The 21,213-nt window shown below is 40.8% G+C and overlaps 1 protein-coding gene across 3 annotated transcripts; it reads right to left on the bottom strand.

The window, feature by feature from the left end:
• Positions 1-2,882: 2,882 nt before the first annotated feature.
• Positions 2,883-10,778, bottom strand: lbh (LBH regulator of WNT signaling pathway). Of its 3 annotated transcripts, XM_078941349.1 has the most exons (4): positions 10,543-10,706; positions 7,010-7,119; positions 6,244-6,346; positions 2,883-4,256 (listed from the first exon to the last, which is right to left on the bottom strand). In XM_078941349.1, the coding sequence occupies exons 3-4, from the start codon at positions 6,319-6,321 to the stop codon at positions 4,038-4,040; spliced, it is 297 nt and encodes a 98-aa protein (XP_078797475.1). In that variant the 5' UTR covers positions 6,322-6,346; positions 7,010-7,119; positions 10,543-10,706; the 3' UTR covers positions 2,883-4,037. The 3 variants fall into 3 exon arrangements, with proteins under 3 accessions (XP_078797475.1, XP_023807529.1, XP_078797476.1); XM_023951761.2 differs by lacking the exon at positions 7,010-7,119 and having other exon boundaries at positions 10,543-10,778; XM_078941350.1 differs by lacking the exon at positions 7,010-7,119 and having other exon boundaries at positions 10,585-10,725.
• Between the last annotated feature and the right edge of the window lie 10,435 nt (positions 10,779-21,213).

Below are 21,213 nucleotides of genomic sequence, written 5' to 3' on the forward strand. Positions count from 1 at the left end.
TTCTTCTCACACTTGAGGAACCATGGGAAAAGAATCTTTCCCCTCACACACAAGATGCTTGGAATAACAGGCAGGGTTTTGCGTAAAACTTGCACGGGTCCATTTGGAAGGTTTGCTCAAGCATACCAATGCACAGAGTGAAACTTATGGTTTGAACTGTGGGTTTGCAGTGCTAAAATGGTGGGGTTAACAGAACAGGAGCACTTTGTAGAGTGAAACACAACAGACTCTATGGCAATACATCTCAACTGCTGGAAGACCAAAACTGGATTCTGGGAGAAAGGAAAGAAGGGACAAAAATATTAAAAAGGAATGGAAAAAAAACTAAAATCAGTTTTTGCCCCTCATGACACCAATAAGGATAAATGAAATCAACGAGTCAGAGAAGCACAAGGGAACAGTGTTAATAAGGCCTTAGTTGGGACTCAGGGAAAATTCAGGGGTTGGCAGGTCAGACTCCGCTGACACACTGGGATCAGCGTCGAGATTGTTTCCACTGGAAAGAATTCCAAGAATGAGCCAGAAGAGCTATCAGTGACTGCACCCAGAGGACGGGAGTTTCAATACATGGCCAGGCAAACACACTTTGACACTTTTAAAGTCACTGCATCCCATGCCAACAACGGTGATTGTAACACTGTCCCTCGATGTCACTGCATTGACGGTGACCCTTGATGAGACCTCTGTTTGCAAGATGACTGTAGACATTTCCAACCACCAGGAGGGACCAGGACTTAGTGTTAAATTAGGCCTTAGTGTTAAAAAGTGTTGACTAAAAACAGACACATTTTTTGTGTTTTTTTCAGGATGAAACTCAGGCTTCAAAGTAAATTATAATAGGGACAAACCAAAAACGGGACACATACACTGGAGGGGTTTTACTGGAACACTTACAAATAGATGTGGTTACTAATACATTCTTCATCTCTGCGCAGTAAATGAGAAGACAGAGTCATTATTTGCTCAACACATTTGGTGTTTGAACTCCTGAGCTGCAGATTTTTTTCTTATTAAAAAAAAACAAAACAAAAAGCTGTTGTTTGACATCAAATGCCAGGATGGGCTTTTACAGCAACCATGACCATTCCAAGCTTTTATTGGAAGATAGTGAAGGTTCACAGTTAAGAGTGGTTAAACCTCAACCTGTACAGGATGAACCTGAAGTCAGCTGCTGCAACACATGTTAAACATTGATCACCTATTAGTATTTCAGCCATTCTTCTTCACTTTATGCTTTTTGTGTTGCTGCAAAAAAAAAATTGTTGCAAATATTCTTTCATTATAAGGCCTGACTTAATAAACTGAGAGAGATAAGAGCTGCTCCAAACACAAATATGTTCAACACAGAGGCGGCGCAGCTCTCTTTCATATCGCCTTAACCTCTGCTGCCCGGTATCTTTCTTTTTTATTAAATGTGAAACACATTGCTTTCTCCTTTAATATTTCAAAGACGCTGCAAAGTTCAGAGGTCTCTTGCTGACGTCACACAATTGCGTGGCCGGGTGCAAGTTCAGTTCATGTCTCTGAGGACTGTAGCTCCAACTTCTTTTTTATTTTTCCATGATCTCATTACTTTTTCCACTGAGATCAAGAAACAGTCATTAAGAAAGCCACAAAAGACAATCATTACTTTATTCTGAGCCAGACACCGGCTCCTTGGTCCAGACGCACACCGCTGTTGACCACAGTTATCAGGTGTGGGACATTAATAATGGCTTAGTCCCCCAAGAAGAGAGCTAGAATGGCACTTCACTGTTTTCTCTCTAATTCTACCTTCACACCGGGCTCAGAAATGCTTGTTCAAGCAGCCACTTCCAATGTTTATGTAAAGGCACATGTATGTGCATTTTGGGCTTCCACGTTCAAAGCTATAGCTACGCACCTTACGTGCTACACTACACGTGACCATTGAATGCACATTGAAAGTTAAACCAGTTGAACTTTGACCAATTTGGGATTCAGATTTGGAAGTGACGTATGGGTAGCGTCTTTTTCAAAACATGAAAGTTTGAGAATTGTTCATGAAGGAAAAAGCACTAATTGAGGTCTGTGCCGGCCAGAATTATATAATACAAAGTCTTTCATACATCAGAAAAGAGCTGTGAAAGAAAAAGTCTGGAGCAAGATTCACTAGATTTGCAACACTTCAACATTCAGCACAAAGCCTCCTCCAGCTGTGATAACATGGGCTAGTATCGCGTCCAGTGTGAACACCTATGCTAAAAGCGCGTTCTTGAACACGCATCACATACGTAGCATAAGAAAGTGGTTTAAAAAGGTCAAGCCAAAATGCTCGGCTTTAACATTGAGGGTCCCTGACCATCATCTGAGGCTTCCAACGTGCCAATCGGGAGGTTTTTCTCGTAAGGAATAGCAATTTTACTCCACACATGCAATGATCAGAGGCTCTACTGTCTTTAACCTTTTTAATTACTGGAAAAGCTTGTAAAAACAGATTCATTTAACATCCCATACTGTGAAATCAAAAAGCTGTTCAGAGAGCAGGAATAACTTTTGTATGGAGGGAAGAAAAAAAACTTGTGTGCAAGATGAAGGCAGGAAGTAGCATGCTCTCGCTTCTATATTTACACACACGCATATTTGATGCGCTTTTGATCATGCAGGGAGAAAGATGTTCTATCACTCGAAAGGATGAGCAGGAAGCAAGTCTGCTTTTTTTTTTTCAAACCACTGCAGGTTAAGTGAGTGGGGGTAGGGGGTTACCTCGGCTTCAATTTTCCTCTGTAAAGTTGGAAACTACTTTAAGTGCGCAGAAGGATTGCCCCAGTGGAGGGGGCGGAAGAAACAGTTTCTATTGCAATCTGGAAAAGGTACATTACAGAAACTTTTTGTCCACTTCTGTCATGAAAGACTCAAACAGATTTGTAGCAAACTCCAATGTTTATTTACAACTTCTGCATTTATGAGAAGAGTGGTCTAAATACAAAAACAACAACAACAAAACAAAGAAAAAAGAAAAGAAAAAAAAAACACCAAGAGAAACATGGCGGCTAATCTCCCTGAGCTTTACAAGAACAATTCAGGACCTGCAGGTGACAGAAGACACGCAGCCCCAGAACCAACAAGCTGAGAACATGTGAAGGCATGGACATCTGTCACACTACCAAGAACAACACACTGTCCACTAAAAGTGACACCTCCTTGTGGATTTGTTCCACTAAAGTTAAAATATGTCTAACTGGGGGGGGGGGGGGGGGGGGGGATTACGCACATATACAGGAAATGACAGACATTACCATCTTACAATTCACAAGAACTTTTGGCAAAGTCATAAAACAGAGAGATTTTTAAAGTATTGCCTATACAAAACTCTGCCCACAGCTGGCTGTCAACAGGAAGACTTAAAAAAAAGAAAGAAAAAATAAAAACAAACCTGTTAAGTAACTCCTCCAAACCAGTTTCCTGCTCCAGCTCACCTTTTCCTATGAAGGTTCACAGAAGTAAAGCTTTTGTGGAAAAAACTGAAGTGACGCATGTCACTAAACTTTTCACAAACAGACACTTAAATCTACCGACAGCAGTGGCAACAACAATTATAGCACTCAAGAAACCCAACTCAAACAAGAACAGTGTATCGTACAGTTATTCCCACAGGTACCACAATGGTTCTGTATGCAGCTGTCGAGTCTCTGGGGCGACGATGCTAGCCGCTTCAGAGTCACCTTCAGAGCAGCAGCGGGCTTCCGCAGAGTACGAGCTGTCCATGAAGCGCCGAGCTGCTGCTCTCCAAAAGGGCATTGTGTTTGAAACGGGACTCGTGCTGTGGTGGCCGTGGTTGGAAGAAGGTGGAGAGGGGCTACAAGTGTGCAAAGTACAATCTTTTCATGTCTGTGTAGGTGGGTTTTCAGCACAGCAGAGAGAAAAAAAAAAAAGCTGGGGGCATTCCTTTGTTTTGTTTGGTGTCATGAGTGAAGAGATGAAGCACAGATGCATCAGCCGATTCTGCTTCTGTGAAGTGTCACCAGTGTGTGAGGATCCATCAGAAACAGGGAGGAACAAGGTGCGACACACAGGCTTTAGTGCTGCGAATTCTGCACTGGCTGTCCATTTGGAAGACTGCCACTGTTTTGGTCATCCTCTTCCTCCTCCTCTTCTTCTTCACTGACCAGGAACTCTTCTGGAGGCCAACGAAGTTCCCCGCTCTCAACTTCTCCCTCCGTTGGCTCAACCACAATGGACGGTAGTCGATCCTTGAGCTTACAGCAGCGGTCAAAGTCTGAGGGATCTGGGAATATCTAAAAAGACACATTGATGGGGATTATTATACAGTATTGCATAAAAGAAGTATTAATCAAATGCAAGGCCAGATATAGGCATGGGGAGCAGTGCCACCTTAAATGCCATGAATGCTGCCCCCCCCCCCACCAATGTGATGCCCCGCAAAAAATCCAAAATTAATTAAAGAAAAACACAAAAAAATATGAAATAAATGACAAAAAAAAAAAAAAAACAACATACCGGTAATGGAGAGACAATCAGATGGACAAATAGACATAAAATGTAGCCTTAGGAAAGCACAAACCTAATTGAGCTGGTCCAAAGCCCGGTAAGTTCAGAAGGCAGTGTCAGGAAGGAATTCTACATAAAACTTATAAAACATAAGTCCCAGACTAGCCTCCTCTGATATCCTACCCCATAGTGGGGCTGGCTAAATCCAGGCCTGATCAAATGTGTGTTTTGAGATCCAGAAGACACTGATCTAAGGAGTCAAACAGCAGAAATTTCAAGAACCAGACTTCTGATTTATCAGCAAGTCCAAACTTATCTGAGTGCAACAATCTGATTAGAAGATCAAAAAATTAGAGACACTTAGACTTTGGCATTCCCATTTCTACATGACTAGACAAACCAATTTTCTCAGCAACAATAGAAAATGTCATGCAGGGAGGAAAAAAAAGAAAAAAAAAGAAAAAGTCTGCTGTTCTTGGCCCACAAGTAGGTTTTTTTGGAGGCTGTGGATGTGTATTTTTGGAGCAACATATTTCACTCAAAGATAGAGAGAAGGAAAGGGGGTGGTTTCACTGTCTGGGCTAAGGACAGAGTGGAAAAAAAATAATGCAATGAGGCATGAGACGGGCAAGGGAAAGGAGATCCAGCTGTGCTCAGGTTCAGTACCAGAAATAAACTCAAATTTTCTCAGCTGATTTATCATCTGAAGTTTTAGCACTCAGAGTTCTTCAGAAAGCCCCACAAATGAAATTCAATTATGCACATCATGATCTGGTCAACCATCCATGGTTTCTTGACCGGTGTCACTAATGCTCTGTGTGCGTCAGCAGCAGAGTAACTTTAGACACTCTGGAACCTTTTGCCTCCAGGCAAGGGGAGGGCAGCTGAATCATGACGTTGCCTTTTCAGATGATAACTCAGAGAAAGTGCTAGTGCCTACTATGAATCACATTCTCTTTGACATCTTTTAGAAGGGCTTCTCAGATTTGGTGGTCATACTGTTCAAGTGAACATCCCAGATGGAGGAAGTAAGCTGTGAAGCATCCCTGCTTTTCTTACGAAAGCCCGAGACCTTGGACGAATGACTGAGACAGGAAATCCACATCACAAATGGAAAAAAAGTGTTGAAGTGGCAAAGTGGAACCCTTTTCTGTTGGCCTCCTGTCCTTCCGTTTCCCTCATCCTCCAAGACTCACAGCTGGAGTGTGAACCGAGGAGAGGAAGCAACCCCTTTTCCTCTGGGTCAGACTACATCCTCTATTTGTATGAAGAGTCTGCTCTGAAAACTTATCGATTCAGCAAGCAAGAAAAAAAATCTCCAAGCTAATAATCTTAGATATCATCTTTAATAACTCATCCGTCTTCCTTTCCAGAACCAGAAGTGGCTTTATCACTCCCCTATTACACACAAAACCTCAGAAAATGGCCTAAAATGTACAAATATACAAGTACTTTCTCTTACAAGTTTTCTCACCCAAGATTTGAAACTGATCAGCTGTGTTTGGGGGTTTGAATAAGGCTCCAAGATGGCCCTGTTAAGCTGACAAAAACAAAGCTGCTGGTAGCAGCTTGTCAAGAACACCTGAAGGCTACGTCTTTCACATGCGAACCTGCATGCTGAGGATGAAGAAAGGGATGTGACTGCAACACGCATGTCTCGGTTTAGAAATGAATTTGACTTTTAAAAGATCCCCAGCACACAATAAAAAGGTGGTGCCACATGAAAATGCATGAAAAACAGCTTTAGAGAAGTTTTTTTTTGCCATCCTATACCTGGAAGGAGAGTCTGTCCTTGCTGGGGCTTAGCCTCATGTCCTCCATGGGGGTGCTGCTGATCATCACCTCAGTCATATCTGAGCTGGGCACAAACACTGGGCTGCAAGGTTGAAAAAGAGAAGGGACATGGAGGTTAGAAACAGTGATGATGACAGCACATTTGAGACAGAACTGCATCAGAAAAAAAAAAAAAAATCTTGTATGCCAGCTTGACATTCCCAGAGCAAGCGTGATTGTGAAACAAAGATGTTGCATACAGTTTAGCATGAGTCTGCAAAAAGTTACAAAAAAACTTGCGAACAGGTGTTCCATTACCACCCCTACCAAGACATCAAGGACTATATAACCTTGAAAAAGATAAAAATCACATTCTAAGCATTTACAGATCAGCATGCGCCACAGATTGTTTACATTGTGTTACTTTATTGACTGCAACACATTCATGCAGTCCTCGTTCAACTGTTTATGTGCTGCAAAGCTGCACAGCTCATCATGCAGCTTGCATAAGGTAGCCAGCTCTAAATAGAGAATCATGTGCTCTTGGAAACCAGCTAACAGTCATTGTGAGAGTGCGCTTGGGGGCGTGTGGCGGTTTTTGAATGGAGAGAAACCTGATGCACTTCAAAGCTCAGGCAAACTTTCCATTTTAGAAGAAAGCAACAATGAGCCGTTTTATCCGGACTGCATTTTCTCTCCAGCATTCTCTTAAAAAAAACGAAAGAAAAAACAAAAAAAAAAAGACAACGCATGGCCTGGAACAGACCTGGCACTCAGTCTTGAGACGAGATACTGAGCGGCCTTCTCACGCGCTCTATTTTAAACCCGGTTCCTGGTGATCAGTGGCCACAGGCTTCTGGTTAGTGTGGTCCCTGACTATATGGGACAAAAACAGAACAGAATAAGAGCCTCACTCATTTCCTCAAATTTGATTGAATTTTCTTATTTTTGGGATGCAAATTACTTTTGCTTAAACTAATTTCCAACATTCAATTTGGGCTATGGTGCAAAGTTAAAATGTAATCTAGTTAAGAAATTCTTAACATGTAAACAATGTTCCTTCAAAAACAACTAAATCTGAACCCTTTTTAAAAAGCCACCACTTTCACATTCTGAGGAATTTCCAAATATTGCTTTGTAAATCTGAGACAAGTCTTGATTTGAAAATTTACATTAAGTTCTTCCAAATCTACGAAATGTGAAATTTTTTAGAGATCCATCAAGTTTTCTCTACATCCTATCTAAATAAGCCGCTGCCATGATTTAATAAGTCAGTTTAGCACCAATTCTTGCAGGTCGAGACTGAATCGTGTGATTAATCACTTAAGAGATCACTGACTCCTGAAGTGAAAGAGTTTCAGTTCTTCCATCCCTGAGGAGAGGAAAAACTGACACCACGGTAGGGTGTAGGGTGGCTCTAAAATGTTAAAGTTCTAACTTAATCCCTGCATATAACCTTTCTGTGATAGTCACTGGACACGCCATGCTTGGTCGGAAAATAAACTGGGTGTCCAAAAATGAAAATATTTATAGCGTCTAATATGGGAATGAGGCTAGATAAATCTAATTGAAATCTCTTAACTATCGAGATATCTTACTGAAGAACAAAAAAAATAAAAGATAAAAACGGAAAAACACGCAAAAATGAGGAGTACAGAGGGATAAGGAGTGACAGAAGAGACCTGAGCAGAGGAGGAGGAGAGGAAGGAAGGGGGGAACAAGGGAAAGAAAGATAAACACTCAGGCCTTGCCAGTCATATTTCTGTTCAGGGATTGTATAAACATCCTGCTCAGCTCGGAATAACAGAACATTGTCCTAATAAAATATAAAATGGCATAATAAAAAGGGGAAGTCCGCAAGCAACAAGGAAACAAACATGCATCAAAAAAGGAGTCCCAAGCGGCAAAGGAAAACAAGTCCCAGAATGTTATACCATATACCTGGAGGACACCACAAACGCACTTGAACCTCTTATTTGTAAGGTGGCACTAACTAAAATTCATTTTTTAACCAGATTCCCCAAGTCCAGTCGTGTCATGGGAAGAAACTCACTTTGGCTAACATGACTTCAGTGAGAAACTAAATGTTCAGAGCTCTTTTCAGCAAAAGAAAAAAAAAATCCTGAGGTAAACAGAAAAGTCTGGGTGTGACGCAGCCCAGCAGCCTGTTTCATCTACATTTCTCCTGATCTCTGATTGGTTGACAGAACCTTTTCCTTCAAATTGAAGCCATAGATTTTTGCTGGGAAAGCAGGAAAGTTTGGCAGGACATTTCTAATTAAAATATCGGGTAAACAGGACATTATTTTTACACTTTAAAACTGTGTTTTTAATGCATTTGATACAATTATTGAGGTTTCAAATGAATATCAGGATTTATACTTTGCTTCGCTATGGATTGTTTACAGTAAAACCGTTTAGTTGCTTGTCTTGTTAAAGAATTCATCAATTAAAATGTGTTCATCGTTTTCTGACTGGCAGAGAAAGTTCAACATGGATCAAAATAAGTCCATATCAGCATATGGCTTTGCAGCCATCACAATGTCCAAACTACCTGAACATGGCTGGAGCACCCGAATCATTTTCAAACAAATGGCTTCAGTGTTTGAAGAAGGCTTGTAGGCCAGATGGCAGAAAATCTCTTTACCTCTTCATCCTGTCGACATAATCTATACCTGGTTCTGACAGCTTTCTCATGCTACAGTCAGCCAAGGCACAGATGGAGAGCAAGCAGTGCCCATGTGCCCAAAAGACAGGATTACTATTGCCTACAGGAGAACCAATTATTCAGTTAAATGACTGGGATGGTGCACAATCATGTCGGCTCAATTTCATGAAAATATCTGTTAGAAATAACCTTAAAAATCTAAACTTGCAAGTGCATATTTGGCTGTCTGAGCTTTTATTATGAAAGACATTTCTTGTTTCCCCCCCACGAAAACTTTATGCTACAGCTTAACATAACTTGTGGTTTCTGAAATCATCTAACAAACCCAACCTGACAGGCATCTTTAGAAAACATTTGAAGTCACATTAGTGACGTAGATGACAAGTTCATCCACATTTCCAGATCACAAAGATGCCAAGCTGCACTTTAGCATGCAGTGGCCTGTATATATAGTGGTGCTGAAATACACTCAAGCCTTCCTGACAGCAATCCCTGTACAAGACGGGAATTAGCATCCCTCATTGCAAACATAGTTTCCCCTCTTCCAGCTCCCAGTTGGCACTACTCCTACAACAGTCCTGCATCTCCACATGTGAGGCAGCATGGCAAAGCGGCTGATATTCCAGACCAGCTCAATCAGCTCTGCAAGTATGAAAGCAAGCTTTGATGAGGGGGGGTTGTATTAGTCTCCCCAGGGGGCAGAGAAAGAGTAAATAATCCTGTAGGTTGAATGTCTCTGTAAATACAGAGAGGAAACTCCTTTTAGGTTGTTATCCTTTCAAAATAATAGTCTTTTTTTGCACAAAGATAGAAAACACAGATGAGTGAGAATACAAATCATCCATAGCTCACCAATTGAGCTATGGAAACAAAACTAGAGAAAAATCCCCACAGAGGTGATATTACACAAAGCTAGGTGCAAACTGCAAGTGAGCAGAGGCAAGAGAAACCAAGTGTGGTTACAGTAAATAGGTTGATTCTGAACTTCCTGACAGAGGCAGGCAGAAGCTCACTGAGGTTATAAAAGCAGCTGCAAAACAATACTTCAATGCAGCTCGCATACAAAAAGGAAATGATCCAATATTGAGACGAAGCATTGCAACAAAAATGGCCTGGAAAATGAAGGAATATTTAGTCAAAAGTAACAACACTCAGTAAAAGGCAGCACTGCAAACTGCAGATCCATGACAAACAGACTGTGCACTGCACCTGCACCACTTCAGTAAAAGATCTGAAGGGGAGAAGAGAAAAAAAGAACTGTCATCCTGTGTACTGAGGTTAAAGGCATTAAAAAAACTGTCAAAATGCCTGATCATGCAGGAATAATAGTATAATCTCTGGATTTGAATGTAAATGTATTCATTAACGTTCAAATGTTCATGCTAAAGTCAAGGCACCCCCTAACATTTCCAGATTCAGGGGCAACACCCCGCAGGAAAATAAATAAAAAAATATATATGTCAAAGGAAACAAGAGTGGGAGTAACAAAAAAGGAGGATGATTCAGCGGGAAATCACCCAACAAAAAATAACTACTTTGTTCTTTGTCTTCATTTAGGTAAAAAACGTCTTAATTTTGAGGATGATGGGGTGAAAAAAGTTAAAAAGAGATAAAAAGATGGCAGTACTCACTGGTAAATGCGCTGTAGGAAAACAGACATGAAGAATTCGCACCTGCAGCCGGTTCCTTCTCTCCACACTTTGCGTCCGTTCGCGGTGGCGCGCGCTCAAAGCAAACGTATCTGTGGGAACACGCGCGTGCAGGCCGCTCAAACAGTCCGGCTCCTCCAATTCTGATCAGAAACAACAGCTGGGGCCACTTTTTATTCACGAGGCGGGCGCTCGCGCGGAGGCACAGACACACCTCCTGATAAAACTCCTCAATGGCAGCTCATTAACCGGAGCAGCCAATCAGAGCGCAGCTGACTCAAGCCGTCCCCTGTGCGCGCGCGCACCCCTCCCTCCTCCCCCAGCAATGTTGACGACAGCAGAGACGCTACTCATTGGGAATGGATAAAAAGATGCTGCAAGAGGTTGGAGATTTGTAGTCTCCAAGGCAACAAAATGACAGCCTTCTTGAATGGCAAAGGTGGACTGATTTGCCCGTTTGGTTGTGCGTGACATGTGTTCAAATGAGAGTTCATTCACAAATGTGCGTCAAGGGCAAGTCCATGCGTGCAAGAACAGAGAGGGCTTCTATCTTTTTTTTAAAAACCAAAGCATGCTCTTACAATGAAATTTTTTAGTGACTCTGTTGTCAGGAATCCTCGTTGAGGATGATGTCACACATCTTTCAGGACTTTCCTTGCATAACTGTCACTTCAATGTTGACCTTCACGCGATATAAAAATTCTCACATGTCTGATCTCCCGAGGCTGTGCATTTGACTCAGGGCAGCCTGCAGTTGTCAGTGCAGATGAAACTGTTCAGGTTGGTTCTCTGCTGCCACCTTCTGACTAAAAGGCTTAGAAATATGGTTGTTTTCACATTTTGTTCTATTCCTCATTTTGGAAATTGACTCATTTCGAAACAACCCACCTGTGTAGGGATTACTCCATGAACATACTGTCTTTGGAAATTTTATTATTTAATTTACTTATAAATATGGCAAAATATTAAACATACAAGAGTAAATATGCAAAAAAAAATACATCTTTTGCGTTTTTTTTATAAAGATATGAAACAGTATTTACAAATATTGAATGAAAACTGTAAAAAACTGTAAAAAAAAAAGTACTCAATCATTTGGTAAAAAAATTGTGTCATTTGAAAATTGTATTTATTAAGAAGTTTATTTATCTTTTTAAAAATACCTTAAGAAGTAGGCCTATTGCTTTTATTACTCTTTTGTTATTCAACCTCCTGGCAAGTTCAATAATTAGTTTGTTTCTTTCCTCAAATGAATTTGCTCTAGATGTTTAGTGTCATTCAATGATATTCTGTATGATAAAAGTTTATTTAAAAAACACTTTTTTTTCTTTCCCATTGATATACGGTCAGAAAAAGGTGAAGTACCATAAAGAAATGAACAGCTTTTTCTAAAGAGACACTTTTTGCTATTTTTACTTTTGAACATCAGACTGAAGACGATTGCTTGTATTGTGATCATGCTGTTGTGCACTAAACTATAGTTTCAAAGGATCTGTCTGGTATTGTAGATGTGTGACAAAAGGAACTAAAAACACGACATGGTTGTGAACCCACTGGTATCTTTATGTCTAGGCAGTTATTTGGCTTTCATTTCACCTTTTGCAACAGCAATGATGTAATAGTTTACTGGCTACAGCGCCATAAAGGAAAAAAGTCTCTGTGCATTCTTTTATCCCAAAGGACAATCCTCCCAAATGAACCCTTTGCTGAGCAGATCAAACTGAAACCTAACTCAGCCACTTTAAATTGAAGTCATCTTCATACTCTTTAAATAGCTAAAGGATGATTTGAAAATTCATATACATATAATTGACGCTAAATAATAATTTTTTGCATGCTGTAGGTGTTAATAATAGTACTTTATCTGTCACTGTTAAAACAAAATTTCAAAAAGTGCTTTCTGGTAATCATTCTTGTTTTATTCATAAAATAAAACTAAGGTTTACTGAAAAAAAAACTACGACTAAGGAATAGAAAATAAAAAATGCACAATTTAGTCAGTGAAAACAAGAAATTATAACTAATCAATTTGCAGTAAAATAAAGAAAATTCATCCGTCGGTAAAAACAAGGGAATACATTTAATGAGAGTGGCGAAACTGCTTAAACTATAATAAAATTAAAAAAAGGAACCTGAAGATGACTACAGTACAGTGAGTTTTGTGTTCAACACTGGTTCAGCAATTCATAATAACTTAAACGTTTTCATGTAAATGTGACTTCTAATTAGTTCCATTGTATCTGCTTGATTTATTTACATTTAGCAGTACCATTAAAAATGGCAAAAACTGCTCAAATGTATCCATTGGAGTTTGGTGACCCTGACATCAAATAAAACTACATTTCCTCCTGTTTCTGTTTCTCTTGAAATTTTAATTACTGCTTTTTTGTTGATATTGATTTGATTGTTCAGTTTGTATGACTTCCAAGGCAAATTTGAACTTATTGTTAATGTATGTTAACCTATTGTTATTCTGTTTTATTGTTTCATGAAATGAACAAAAAAATATATAATTAGTTGGTTTGAAGGCATAGGGATGCGTGTGTGAGCATTATGTGTGTTGTGTACATGTTGATGTGAACATTTTTTATAACATTTGAGTGTGTGTGTGGACAGGCCCCGCCCTTATAGACTTGTATTACATCTGAACCTCACTGTAATGATTATAACCATCCAGAAACTTGTTGCTTTATGCTGCGTCATGCTGCTTCTTTTCTGCAATCACCCTCCTCTCCCCCCCTCTCTAACATCCCTCTCTCTTCTTCCCTCCTTTACTTTTCCGTCCGGTCCAACACGAAAGATTTTCAAATACGATTAAAATTAATAAAGTTTGGTCTCGATTACAAAAGGGGTTTATTCAGACATACTTCTGGTTTGTCTGAAGATTCACAACCCCTGTTGTTAAAGTAAAATACATCCAACACAAGAAGTCTTCAGCTCTCATCTGTTTGTCCAGCTGTTGGACAGGACAAGTAAAAAAAAAAAGAAAAAAGAAAATAAATCAAAATATCAATAAAAAAAAAGTCCATTATTTAAAATTCGAGAAAAACAGAAACAGAGGGAAATCATTTATTTGATATCAGGGTCACCAAACTCCAATGGATACATTTGAGCAGTTTTTGCCATTTTTAACGGTGCTGCTCAGGGCGGCCGGGCTTATGGGTATCCTGTCGGCTGCGGGAATGGTCGGGCATACGGCGCTGGGGGTCGGCCGGCTGGGGGGGGGGGGGGGGGGGGGTACTGTGTGGCGGCGGGGGGGGGGGGGGATAACCAGATGATTGTGAGTATGTGTGCGTGAGTGCATGGGTAGGACGGACCTGGGGGCTGGCTCGCTGGGACCCTCTGGGGCTTTCCCTCCCCATCACAGAGAGGGGAGGGCACTGAGATGGTTGGGGAGGGGGGCTCAGATATTATGGCGGGGGGGGGGGGGGGGGGGTTGTAGTGTGTAGGGTTGTAGGGTTATGGGGGGTGGCTGTGGGTGCGTGGCGATCCCTGGGTTGCTTAGGTCGCGTGCCTGGGCTGGCTTGCGGAGACGGGGCGCCGGTCGGGGGGTGGCCGGCTCATGGGTTCCGGGGGCCCAGGCTTCGTCCCTGGCCTTTGTCTCGGTGTCCGGCGCCCGGTGGCCCCCATGGCTGCCGCCTGGTACCGCTAGGCGCTCCTGTCTTGTGGCCTGGGGGCCGGACACTGGGTTCGCTTGTGCCTCTGGGCATTGGGGGGGCCCCTGCAGGGGGGCCCTCTCTGTGCCTGGCTGGTGGGGTGGGCGGTCCCCTCCTCCTCCCCTCCCGGGCTGCCTGGGTCCGGATGCTGGGGGAACTTCTGGCCTGGGGGGCTCTCCTCCCCTCTCCTGGTCTGGCTGGTCTGGCTGGGTAGGATCTGGCTCCCCTTATGAACACACGGTTCACGTCGGCAGCATGCATGTATCTCCACCCCCACGTGCACACTGCCACACTGCCCCCTGTCTGCTTTATCCCTCCTCCTTACCCACAATGTATTGATGGACAGATTTATTTCGCTCATCTTAGTGTCAGATTTTCACCTTTGATGTAACATTCGTCTTTCCAGCAGATCTGGTATAATTGTTGCAGCTCAAAATAATAACTTATTCAAATCAGTGCTTGTATCCCCCACCTTTTCACCTTTCTTCCTTTTACTCTCTTCCACCCTCCCCTCACATTCTTCCCCTCTCCCTCCCCACACACACTAAATGTAACAAATAAATAAAAAATAATACGACAAAAAGGGGTTTATACAAATCTACACTCTAGTTTCTTGAAGCTATATAACCTCTTTTTGTGATAGTAAAACCTGTCCAACACAAAAAGCCTTCAGCTCTAATCTGTTTGCTCAGCTGTTGGACAGAACAAGTTTAAAAAAAAACAAAAAAAACCCACTGAAACAAGAAAAAAACTATATTCTAATAGAATTTGAATTGGGCGCCCCCTACCAGCATACAAAAAACAACACATGTGGTCTGTAAAAATCATTGACACAAACTGACCACATGATGTCAGCATCCTCAAGTGGTCTAGTGGTGCTTTTGGAACTGTTATTAAGTCTTGGGTATTTTTCAACTTGCAGACAAAGTTTATCGCGTCCCATTCAAACAGGTGAAGTATCAACCAAATGTCCACTCTAAGGAAAAATGTGTTCCCCAAAAACTGTAGTCCACTATAAAGTACTTAAAAAATGAGATGGTTCTGTATGAGGTGAAACTACTAAATGAAGAACTTTTACTCTTGTAAGTTTTTCAACAGCAAAGACAAAATAATTGAAGGGGATCATTTTAGCCACCTGTTAACAAATTATTAGCTAGTTTTACTGCTTCCTGTTTTACATTTTCATAAAGAAAGCAAACATTGTTACTGTAAGCAGAGAAAAAACATGGCATTAAGTTACTTTTCTTGACCTTACTTTGCTTTCGTGGTTCCATCCTATGGTCCACTGTGCAATTATGGACATCATCATTTCTCATGCTCACTGAGGACCATAGCATCTGAGATGTTGCTTTGGGGTTTGAGCTTCTTTAGGCATTGCATAATTTAATCTTAAATCATCCATTGGAGAATTTGTTTTCAGGGAGGAAATAATACATTTCCTGACTGATGTTAACATGTCAATTAACATTCTACTTAAAAAAAAAAAGGCATTGAAATTACTTTGAACTGGTTTTCAGATTGATGTGCAGCAACATATTGCCTTTTTATTATCACTAATATTGGCCTCTACTTTTGTGCTAACACAAACTTCAATTCATTTTACATGCAATGTGCTCAAACTCTTGGTTACAATGAAGCTACTTGTTTTTTTTCCTTTTATTTTCAAAAGAAAACTCTAGATATTAAGATAACATTGGTTAATAGCAGGCTGCAAAAGGCTTTTACTGAAGGAGAGTTTTCGTAATATAAACATATATTTTTCATGTATAACTTAGTGTTGTTGGCTTTATTCAATGGAAATGGTCTGTCCCTCCCTTCTACATTATTAGGCATAGGGCCTCCTTCTGTCCACTAGCAGAAATGTGTACCAGCAGCCCCCCCACCTCTTTTTTTCATCACCGTTCAACACAAACAGCTGCACATCTGGGAAGGCTGGGACGTCTCGCTGGAGCAGAGGGGAGGCTGAGGACTGATACACTACGTGTAAATGAATGAGGCCCTGAAGGGGGACAGCCGTCGACAAGCACCCGTTGTCATGCAGGCTGCTTTTCAAAGTGAACTTTCATGTCTTATTTAGACCCATGTCATGTGTGGTGTTATACACATCACAACGTTTACCTCTTTTTTTTTGTTTTTATATCACTCGTTGGAGGGGATTTTCAACTGAAACTCACACTGGTGTGTGCTGTGCAGTCAAAATTAGCCCCTTATTTTTTGAGCAGCCTCATTTGCAGCTCATTTTTCGCTCCACACATCTGTTCCAGCGATTCAATGATATCAGTGTTTTGTGCTGTTTACATCCATTACTGTAAGCATGTGCAGGCCGTAGAGACATTGGTGTGTATATTTCCGTGTTATGCATACATGAGAGTGTTTGTGTGCATGTTGCTGTGGGATTATCTGAACTCTGGGCTCGCTGCACGCCACGCTTGCTTGCAGGTGGTCTGTCTATATTGTAAAGGGAGAGAGCAGATTTAATATTTCATAAGAGCACAGCGCACCCCCTGACTCCATCATTGACTCCACATGGCTGGCCAGAAAGCAGCTCTGTGAACATTCAGCAGAAAAATGTGGCCTGCCAGCCCCCTCTTCTCCATGCTGCTTGCTCACTTGCTGGGCCTCACAATTAAAAGCAAACCACGACTACAGATGTTGGCTGTTGTCTTTAACCCATGGAAAGACACTCTTTTAGTTCATTTCAGGTATATAATAAGCTAAAATTGGCTGATTAAAGCAGGTGAAGCTCTGAAAATGTAGTAAATTAAAAAAAGCGAAAACAGAGAAAAAGACAAATCCCCCAAAATAGAGTTGGATGAGAAGGAAAAGCAATTTTCAATAGCATTTGGGAGGTTTTGAAGCAATCACACAGGACTGAGACTTTGTGCCCTTTTGCCTTACATGTAAATAGGAAGTAAAATTGATCAATAATCATTATTCAAAATCCAATCACATGAATTCAAGGCCAGATCAGAATTTTCTTTACTATTCATCACATTCCAATGAGGCCAAACCATAGTCTTTATTTGCCGTCATGCATGGTGTGCAGTTGGACTTGAGCCAAAGAGAACAGAAGGAACTCTACCAGCACCATTATTCAGCAGGGTCAGACCTGATTTAGATTTTAAACTAAAGCCAAAACAGGGCATCTTGAAACAGTTAGGAAACTATTCCAGATCTTAAACAGACCGGGGGGATTGTGTACATCTCCTTAATTGCACATGTCAATTTATGTAGACGATCAGCTTTTACAACAAAGCTCTATTGCCTTTGCATGAGACCCCACCCTACCCCCCATTCTCTCTCCTGACAATTACCCTTTTTAAAAATCACATAAACTGATGGGTTCACTGGTTTGTAAAAACAAAACAGATAAAACTGCATTATGACATTGGCTGCTTTTGCAGTGATGCTCTTTACAGCTATTTTTAGATTCACCTGTAAGACTCAAAGAAGCAAATCACACTGGTAAAGCTATGGACACACGTTAAAGAAATTTCTGAATATGGTTGGTCAAATGTGAATTTATTCTATGGTGCTCACAAGTAGGGAGGAGCTTTCTTTTCTTTTTCTAGTGTTCACTAGTACATGTCCCCCATCTAAAAGCTGGAAGAGGCTTGATGCGAAATGTCAAAGGCGTTTTCTCTCACGGCTCTATTGTGACATAGACTTAATGTCAAATAATTCCAGCCCGACACAAACCACAATTACTAATTTGTCCTCTTTAATCAATTTTCGAACAGTTCCCACATCCATGAATGAAAAGGGACGTCTGTCACTACCAAATCCGAGTCCTTGATTGGTTTCAACTTTCAACACGCATTTGTTAACCACATGTTTTTTGACGTAAAGTCCAAAAACGGTCGTAAAAACTTGCATAGCTACGCGTGAAAGCAAGAGTTTTGAACGCGCAAATGGGCGTTTACATAGACTTTTCATTGGAAGTGGCTGCTTGAACATTGCAGAGGCCGCTGTGAACATAGTTTCAAACAGTGCAGTAACTATCCATCCATCCATCCTTCCATCCATTTTCTGAACCTGCTAAATCCCCTTTGGAGTCACGTGGTCGCAGGAGCCTGTTCAGGCTACTGTCAGGCGAAGGGGAGGTAAACCCTGGACAGGTTTAGCCTTTGCTTCCTCACATGAACAAAAGGTAATTAGTGAGGTGCACATGGATTATGTTGAACAGTTCCAGTGGATTTCAGAGGCCGAAAAGAAAAATTTACTCCACTTCCAGATTGACTGAATCTTTTTACAATCTCAGGTAGTTTTTATTTAAAAAAGCATTAACAAAATAATCAGTGCAGTTGTTGCAAAGGTAAACTAAAATGATGAATTTTGATAAATCCATGAAGGTCAAAGGTGAAACTATTAAATGATTGGCAGTGGAAATGGAAATAGAAAGAAGAGCATGTGGGAAACGTCCTTCAGACTCTGTATGCAGCTTGAAATGCTGCAAACAGTTACAGGAAAACACACACATGCAGAATGTTAGGTCGGACAACAACAAACTGTCAATTCACAGCTTGACAGCTTTTTAATGTTGTGTGACTTTTCTGGAAGCAAAGGATACATCTCAGAAACTCAGGATTGCATGTAGTTAATTCAATCCAGCAATAACTCCCTCAAATATTTACTCTGTTGTGCTATCGATGGTGAAGGAGACAAATGCAGACCTCACACATCCATGGGAGTCTGCTGATTCAAAAAAAAAAAAATCCTCTGGCTAAAGCAGGTGAAAAGAGTTGTTACTCAACCTCTGAATGTGAAGGAATTTATAATGTTTTAAAATCCTGACCATAACCCCTAAAGGGCCTTAAGGACCATAATGCTGTCACCACCTGATTTCAGGTTTGGGGTCAGATGATGTGACACACTTGTCCAACCTCTGTGGGAGAGTGTGCATGGGAGAAAGACCAAAGCAAACACAGAGATCTTGTAATGAAGATACTTGATTTTTGTTGGTGTACTGCTCTCTAAATATGTAAAAGTGGGATTTTCAGTCTGATAAATCCCTCAATGGCAAAATCTGTTTGTATCAACTTTGAGATTTCTTCCTGCAGTGAAGCTGAGCTGGACTCAGGTTGATAAACACTTTCATCAAAAACACAGCAGATTTCAAAACATCCTATGAATTTGTGTAAAAAGAAACACGAGGGTGGATGGCTTTCTTATTTTGGAATTTTTATTTACTCCAAAATACCAAATCTTTTCTGTCCTAATGATCCTCTAAGCAGCTTAAATCTGTTTTCCAGGGAGGGAAGAATGGTTAAAATGACTGTGGCAGAACATGCTGCACTCAAGTGATGATAATATTTAATTCACATCCACTGCAGACACACATGAAGCCTTTTAAGATTCTGTTTGGGTATTTAATTCTTTTTTGTTTTTTTTTTATTACAGGAAAGGTCATTTCAAGCAAAGTTTAATTACAAAGTTGGAGTAAAAAACAACAACAGTTGAATCATTTTCTGCATCTGCAGCTTAATGAAACAAACCATGGTACGAATTAGAACCAACAGTTTCCATTTTCCTTCAGGCAGCTGCAAGTTGGTGGGTTTTGCAATTGTTTCCAAGAGGCACCAGTGTTGTGGTACGAAGGAAAACGGGGATTGATTAAATGCGAAAGCATTGCAGCAATTTTTTAAAGACTAAACATGTGAGGTTAGCCTGTTAAAGCAGCTGTTTTCCAATGTAAACAGTTACAAGTATTTTGCCCCTCCAAAAATTCAAATTGTGGTGCAGAATAAACCGCTAAAATTTAGTCAGAAGGTCACAAAAAAACAACTGTAAGGTTTATTGCCTGACCAGAGTTTAGTTACACGGGGAGATCTTTGAGATGAGCTTCGCAAAAGGGGGTCCTGCCTTTCTGCAGGTTCATAGGAGCGATGGCTCAACATGCTTGTTCATGCCAGGAGACACGATGTTTTCGGGAGAACAGCAGGGGCAGCAGGAGGTGGGGGGTGAGTGGAAGGAGTCTGGTGGCCACATGTTGCTGTTGTTGCTCAGAGCTTGGATAATGCAGGAGTTTGAGTTAAAACGACACATTGTCTGAAAATAGACTTTGTCCAAATAAAGAGATCGGGTGGTGGACTGTTAAATACAGACCTTGGATGGAATTTCCACAGACGTACTCCTCCTGAAACATCCAGCCTAGGTCCACTCAGGGTCAAATATAGACCTTGACCTCCAACATTGGACTTCCACCTACCAAACCAAACAGCACTGCTACATTTCGTCCCAGCAACCAGTCCCTTGGCTGTTCTGTGAGTTGCAAAAGAGGATTTCTGTCTGAAAAAGATCTCAGTTGTCTTTCAAAGCAGTGGACCATGCATTTAGAACTAAGTTTAATAAAAATGACAGTACAGCGTTGTGCTAGAACAAACTCCAGTCTGTAAGGAAACTAGCAGTAGAATTTGATGGAAAGTAAAGGAAATAATTACATCAAACTAGAGATTTTTGGAAATAAACCACAGAATGATCTATAGCCTTAAAAGGCATTAACTCCAGATAGCAATTACTAAGCATGGTAGTGGGGAGGATCATGATTGGTGCCCTTTTCAAAAGTCAATTCCATGTCAATGTTTATTTGGTTACATTTAAAAAATAACCTGTGATTGGCAAAATCTGTGAAGTAGGATTATTTGATGTTTTAAGGCTGAAAATCTCCTCACAACACAGTTTACGCACTTTTCTCAAACAAACATGGACTCTTTCTCATTTTTCTTTTGTTTAAACTCTCAAAGTTCAAATCTTCATGGAAAAATAAGTCCAGTATTACAAAATGGAAACAAATTTTGATTGAAGATTTGTGTAAATGTGGCAAACTGAATGCTTTCGGTATAAGTCAAATGGAGTGGAGGAGAATTGATCACGAGCCATTCAGGATGCAGAAAATAGCATGGAGTTTTAATAAAAAGCATGCAAGATTGCACACAAAAAAAATCAGCAAAACTGTAAGACTGGGATGCAGCGAGGTACAATTGGAATTAATTTCTGG

This window comes from Oryzias latipes, chromosome 22, assembly GCF_053564925.1.
Source record: "Oryzias latipes strain Hd-rR chromosome 22, Olatipes_Hd-rR_3.1".
NCBI lineage: Eukaryota > Metazoa > Chordata > Actinopteri > Beloniformes > Adrianichthyidae > Oryzias > Oryzias latipes.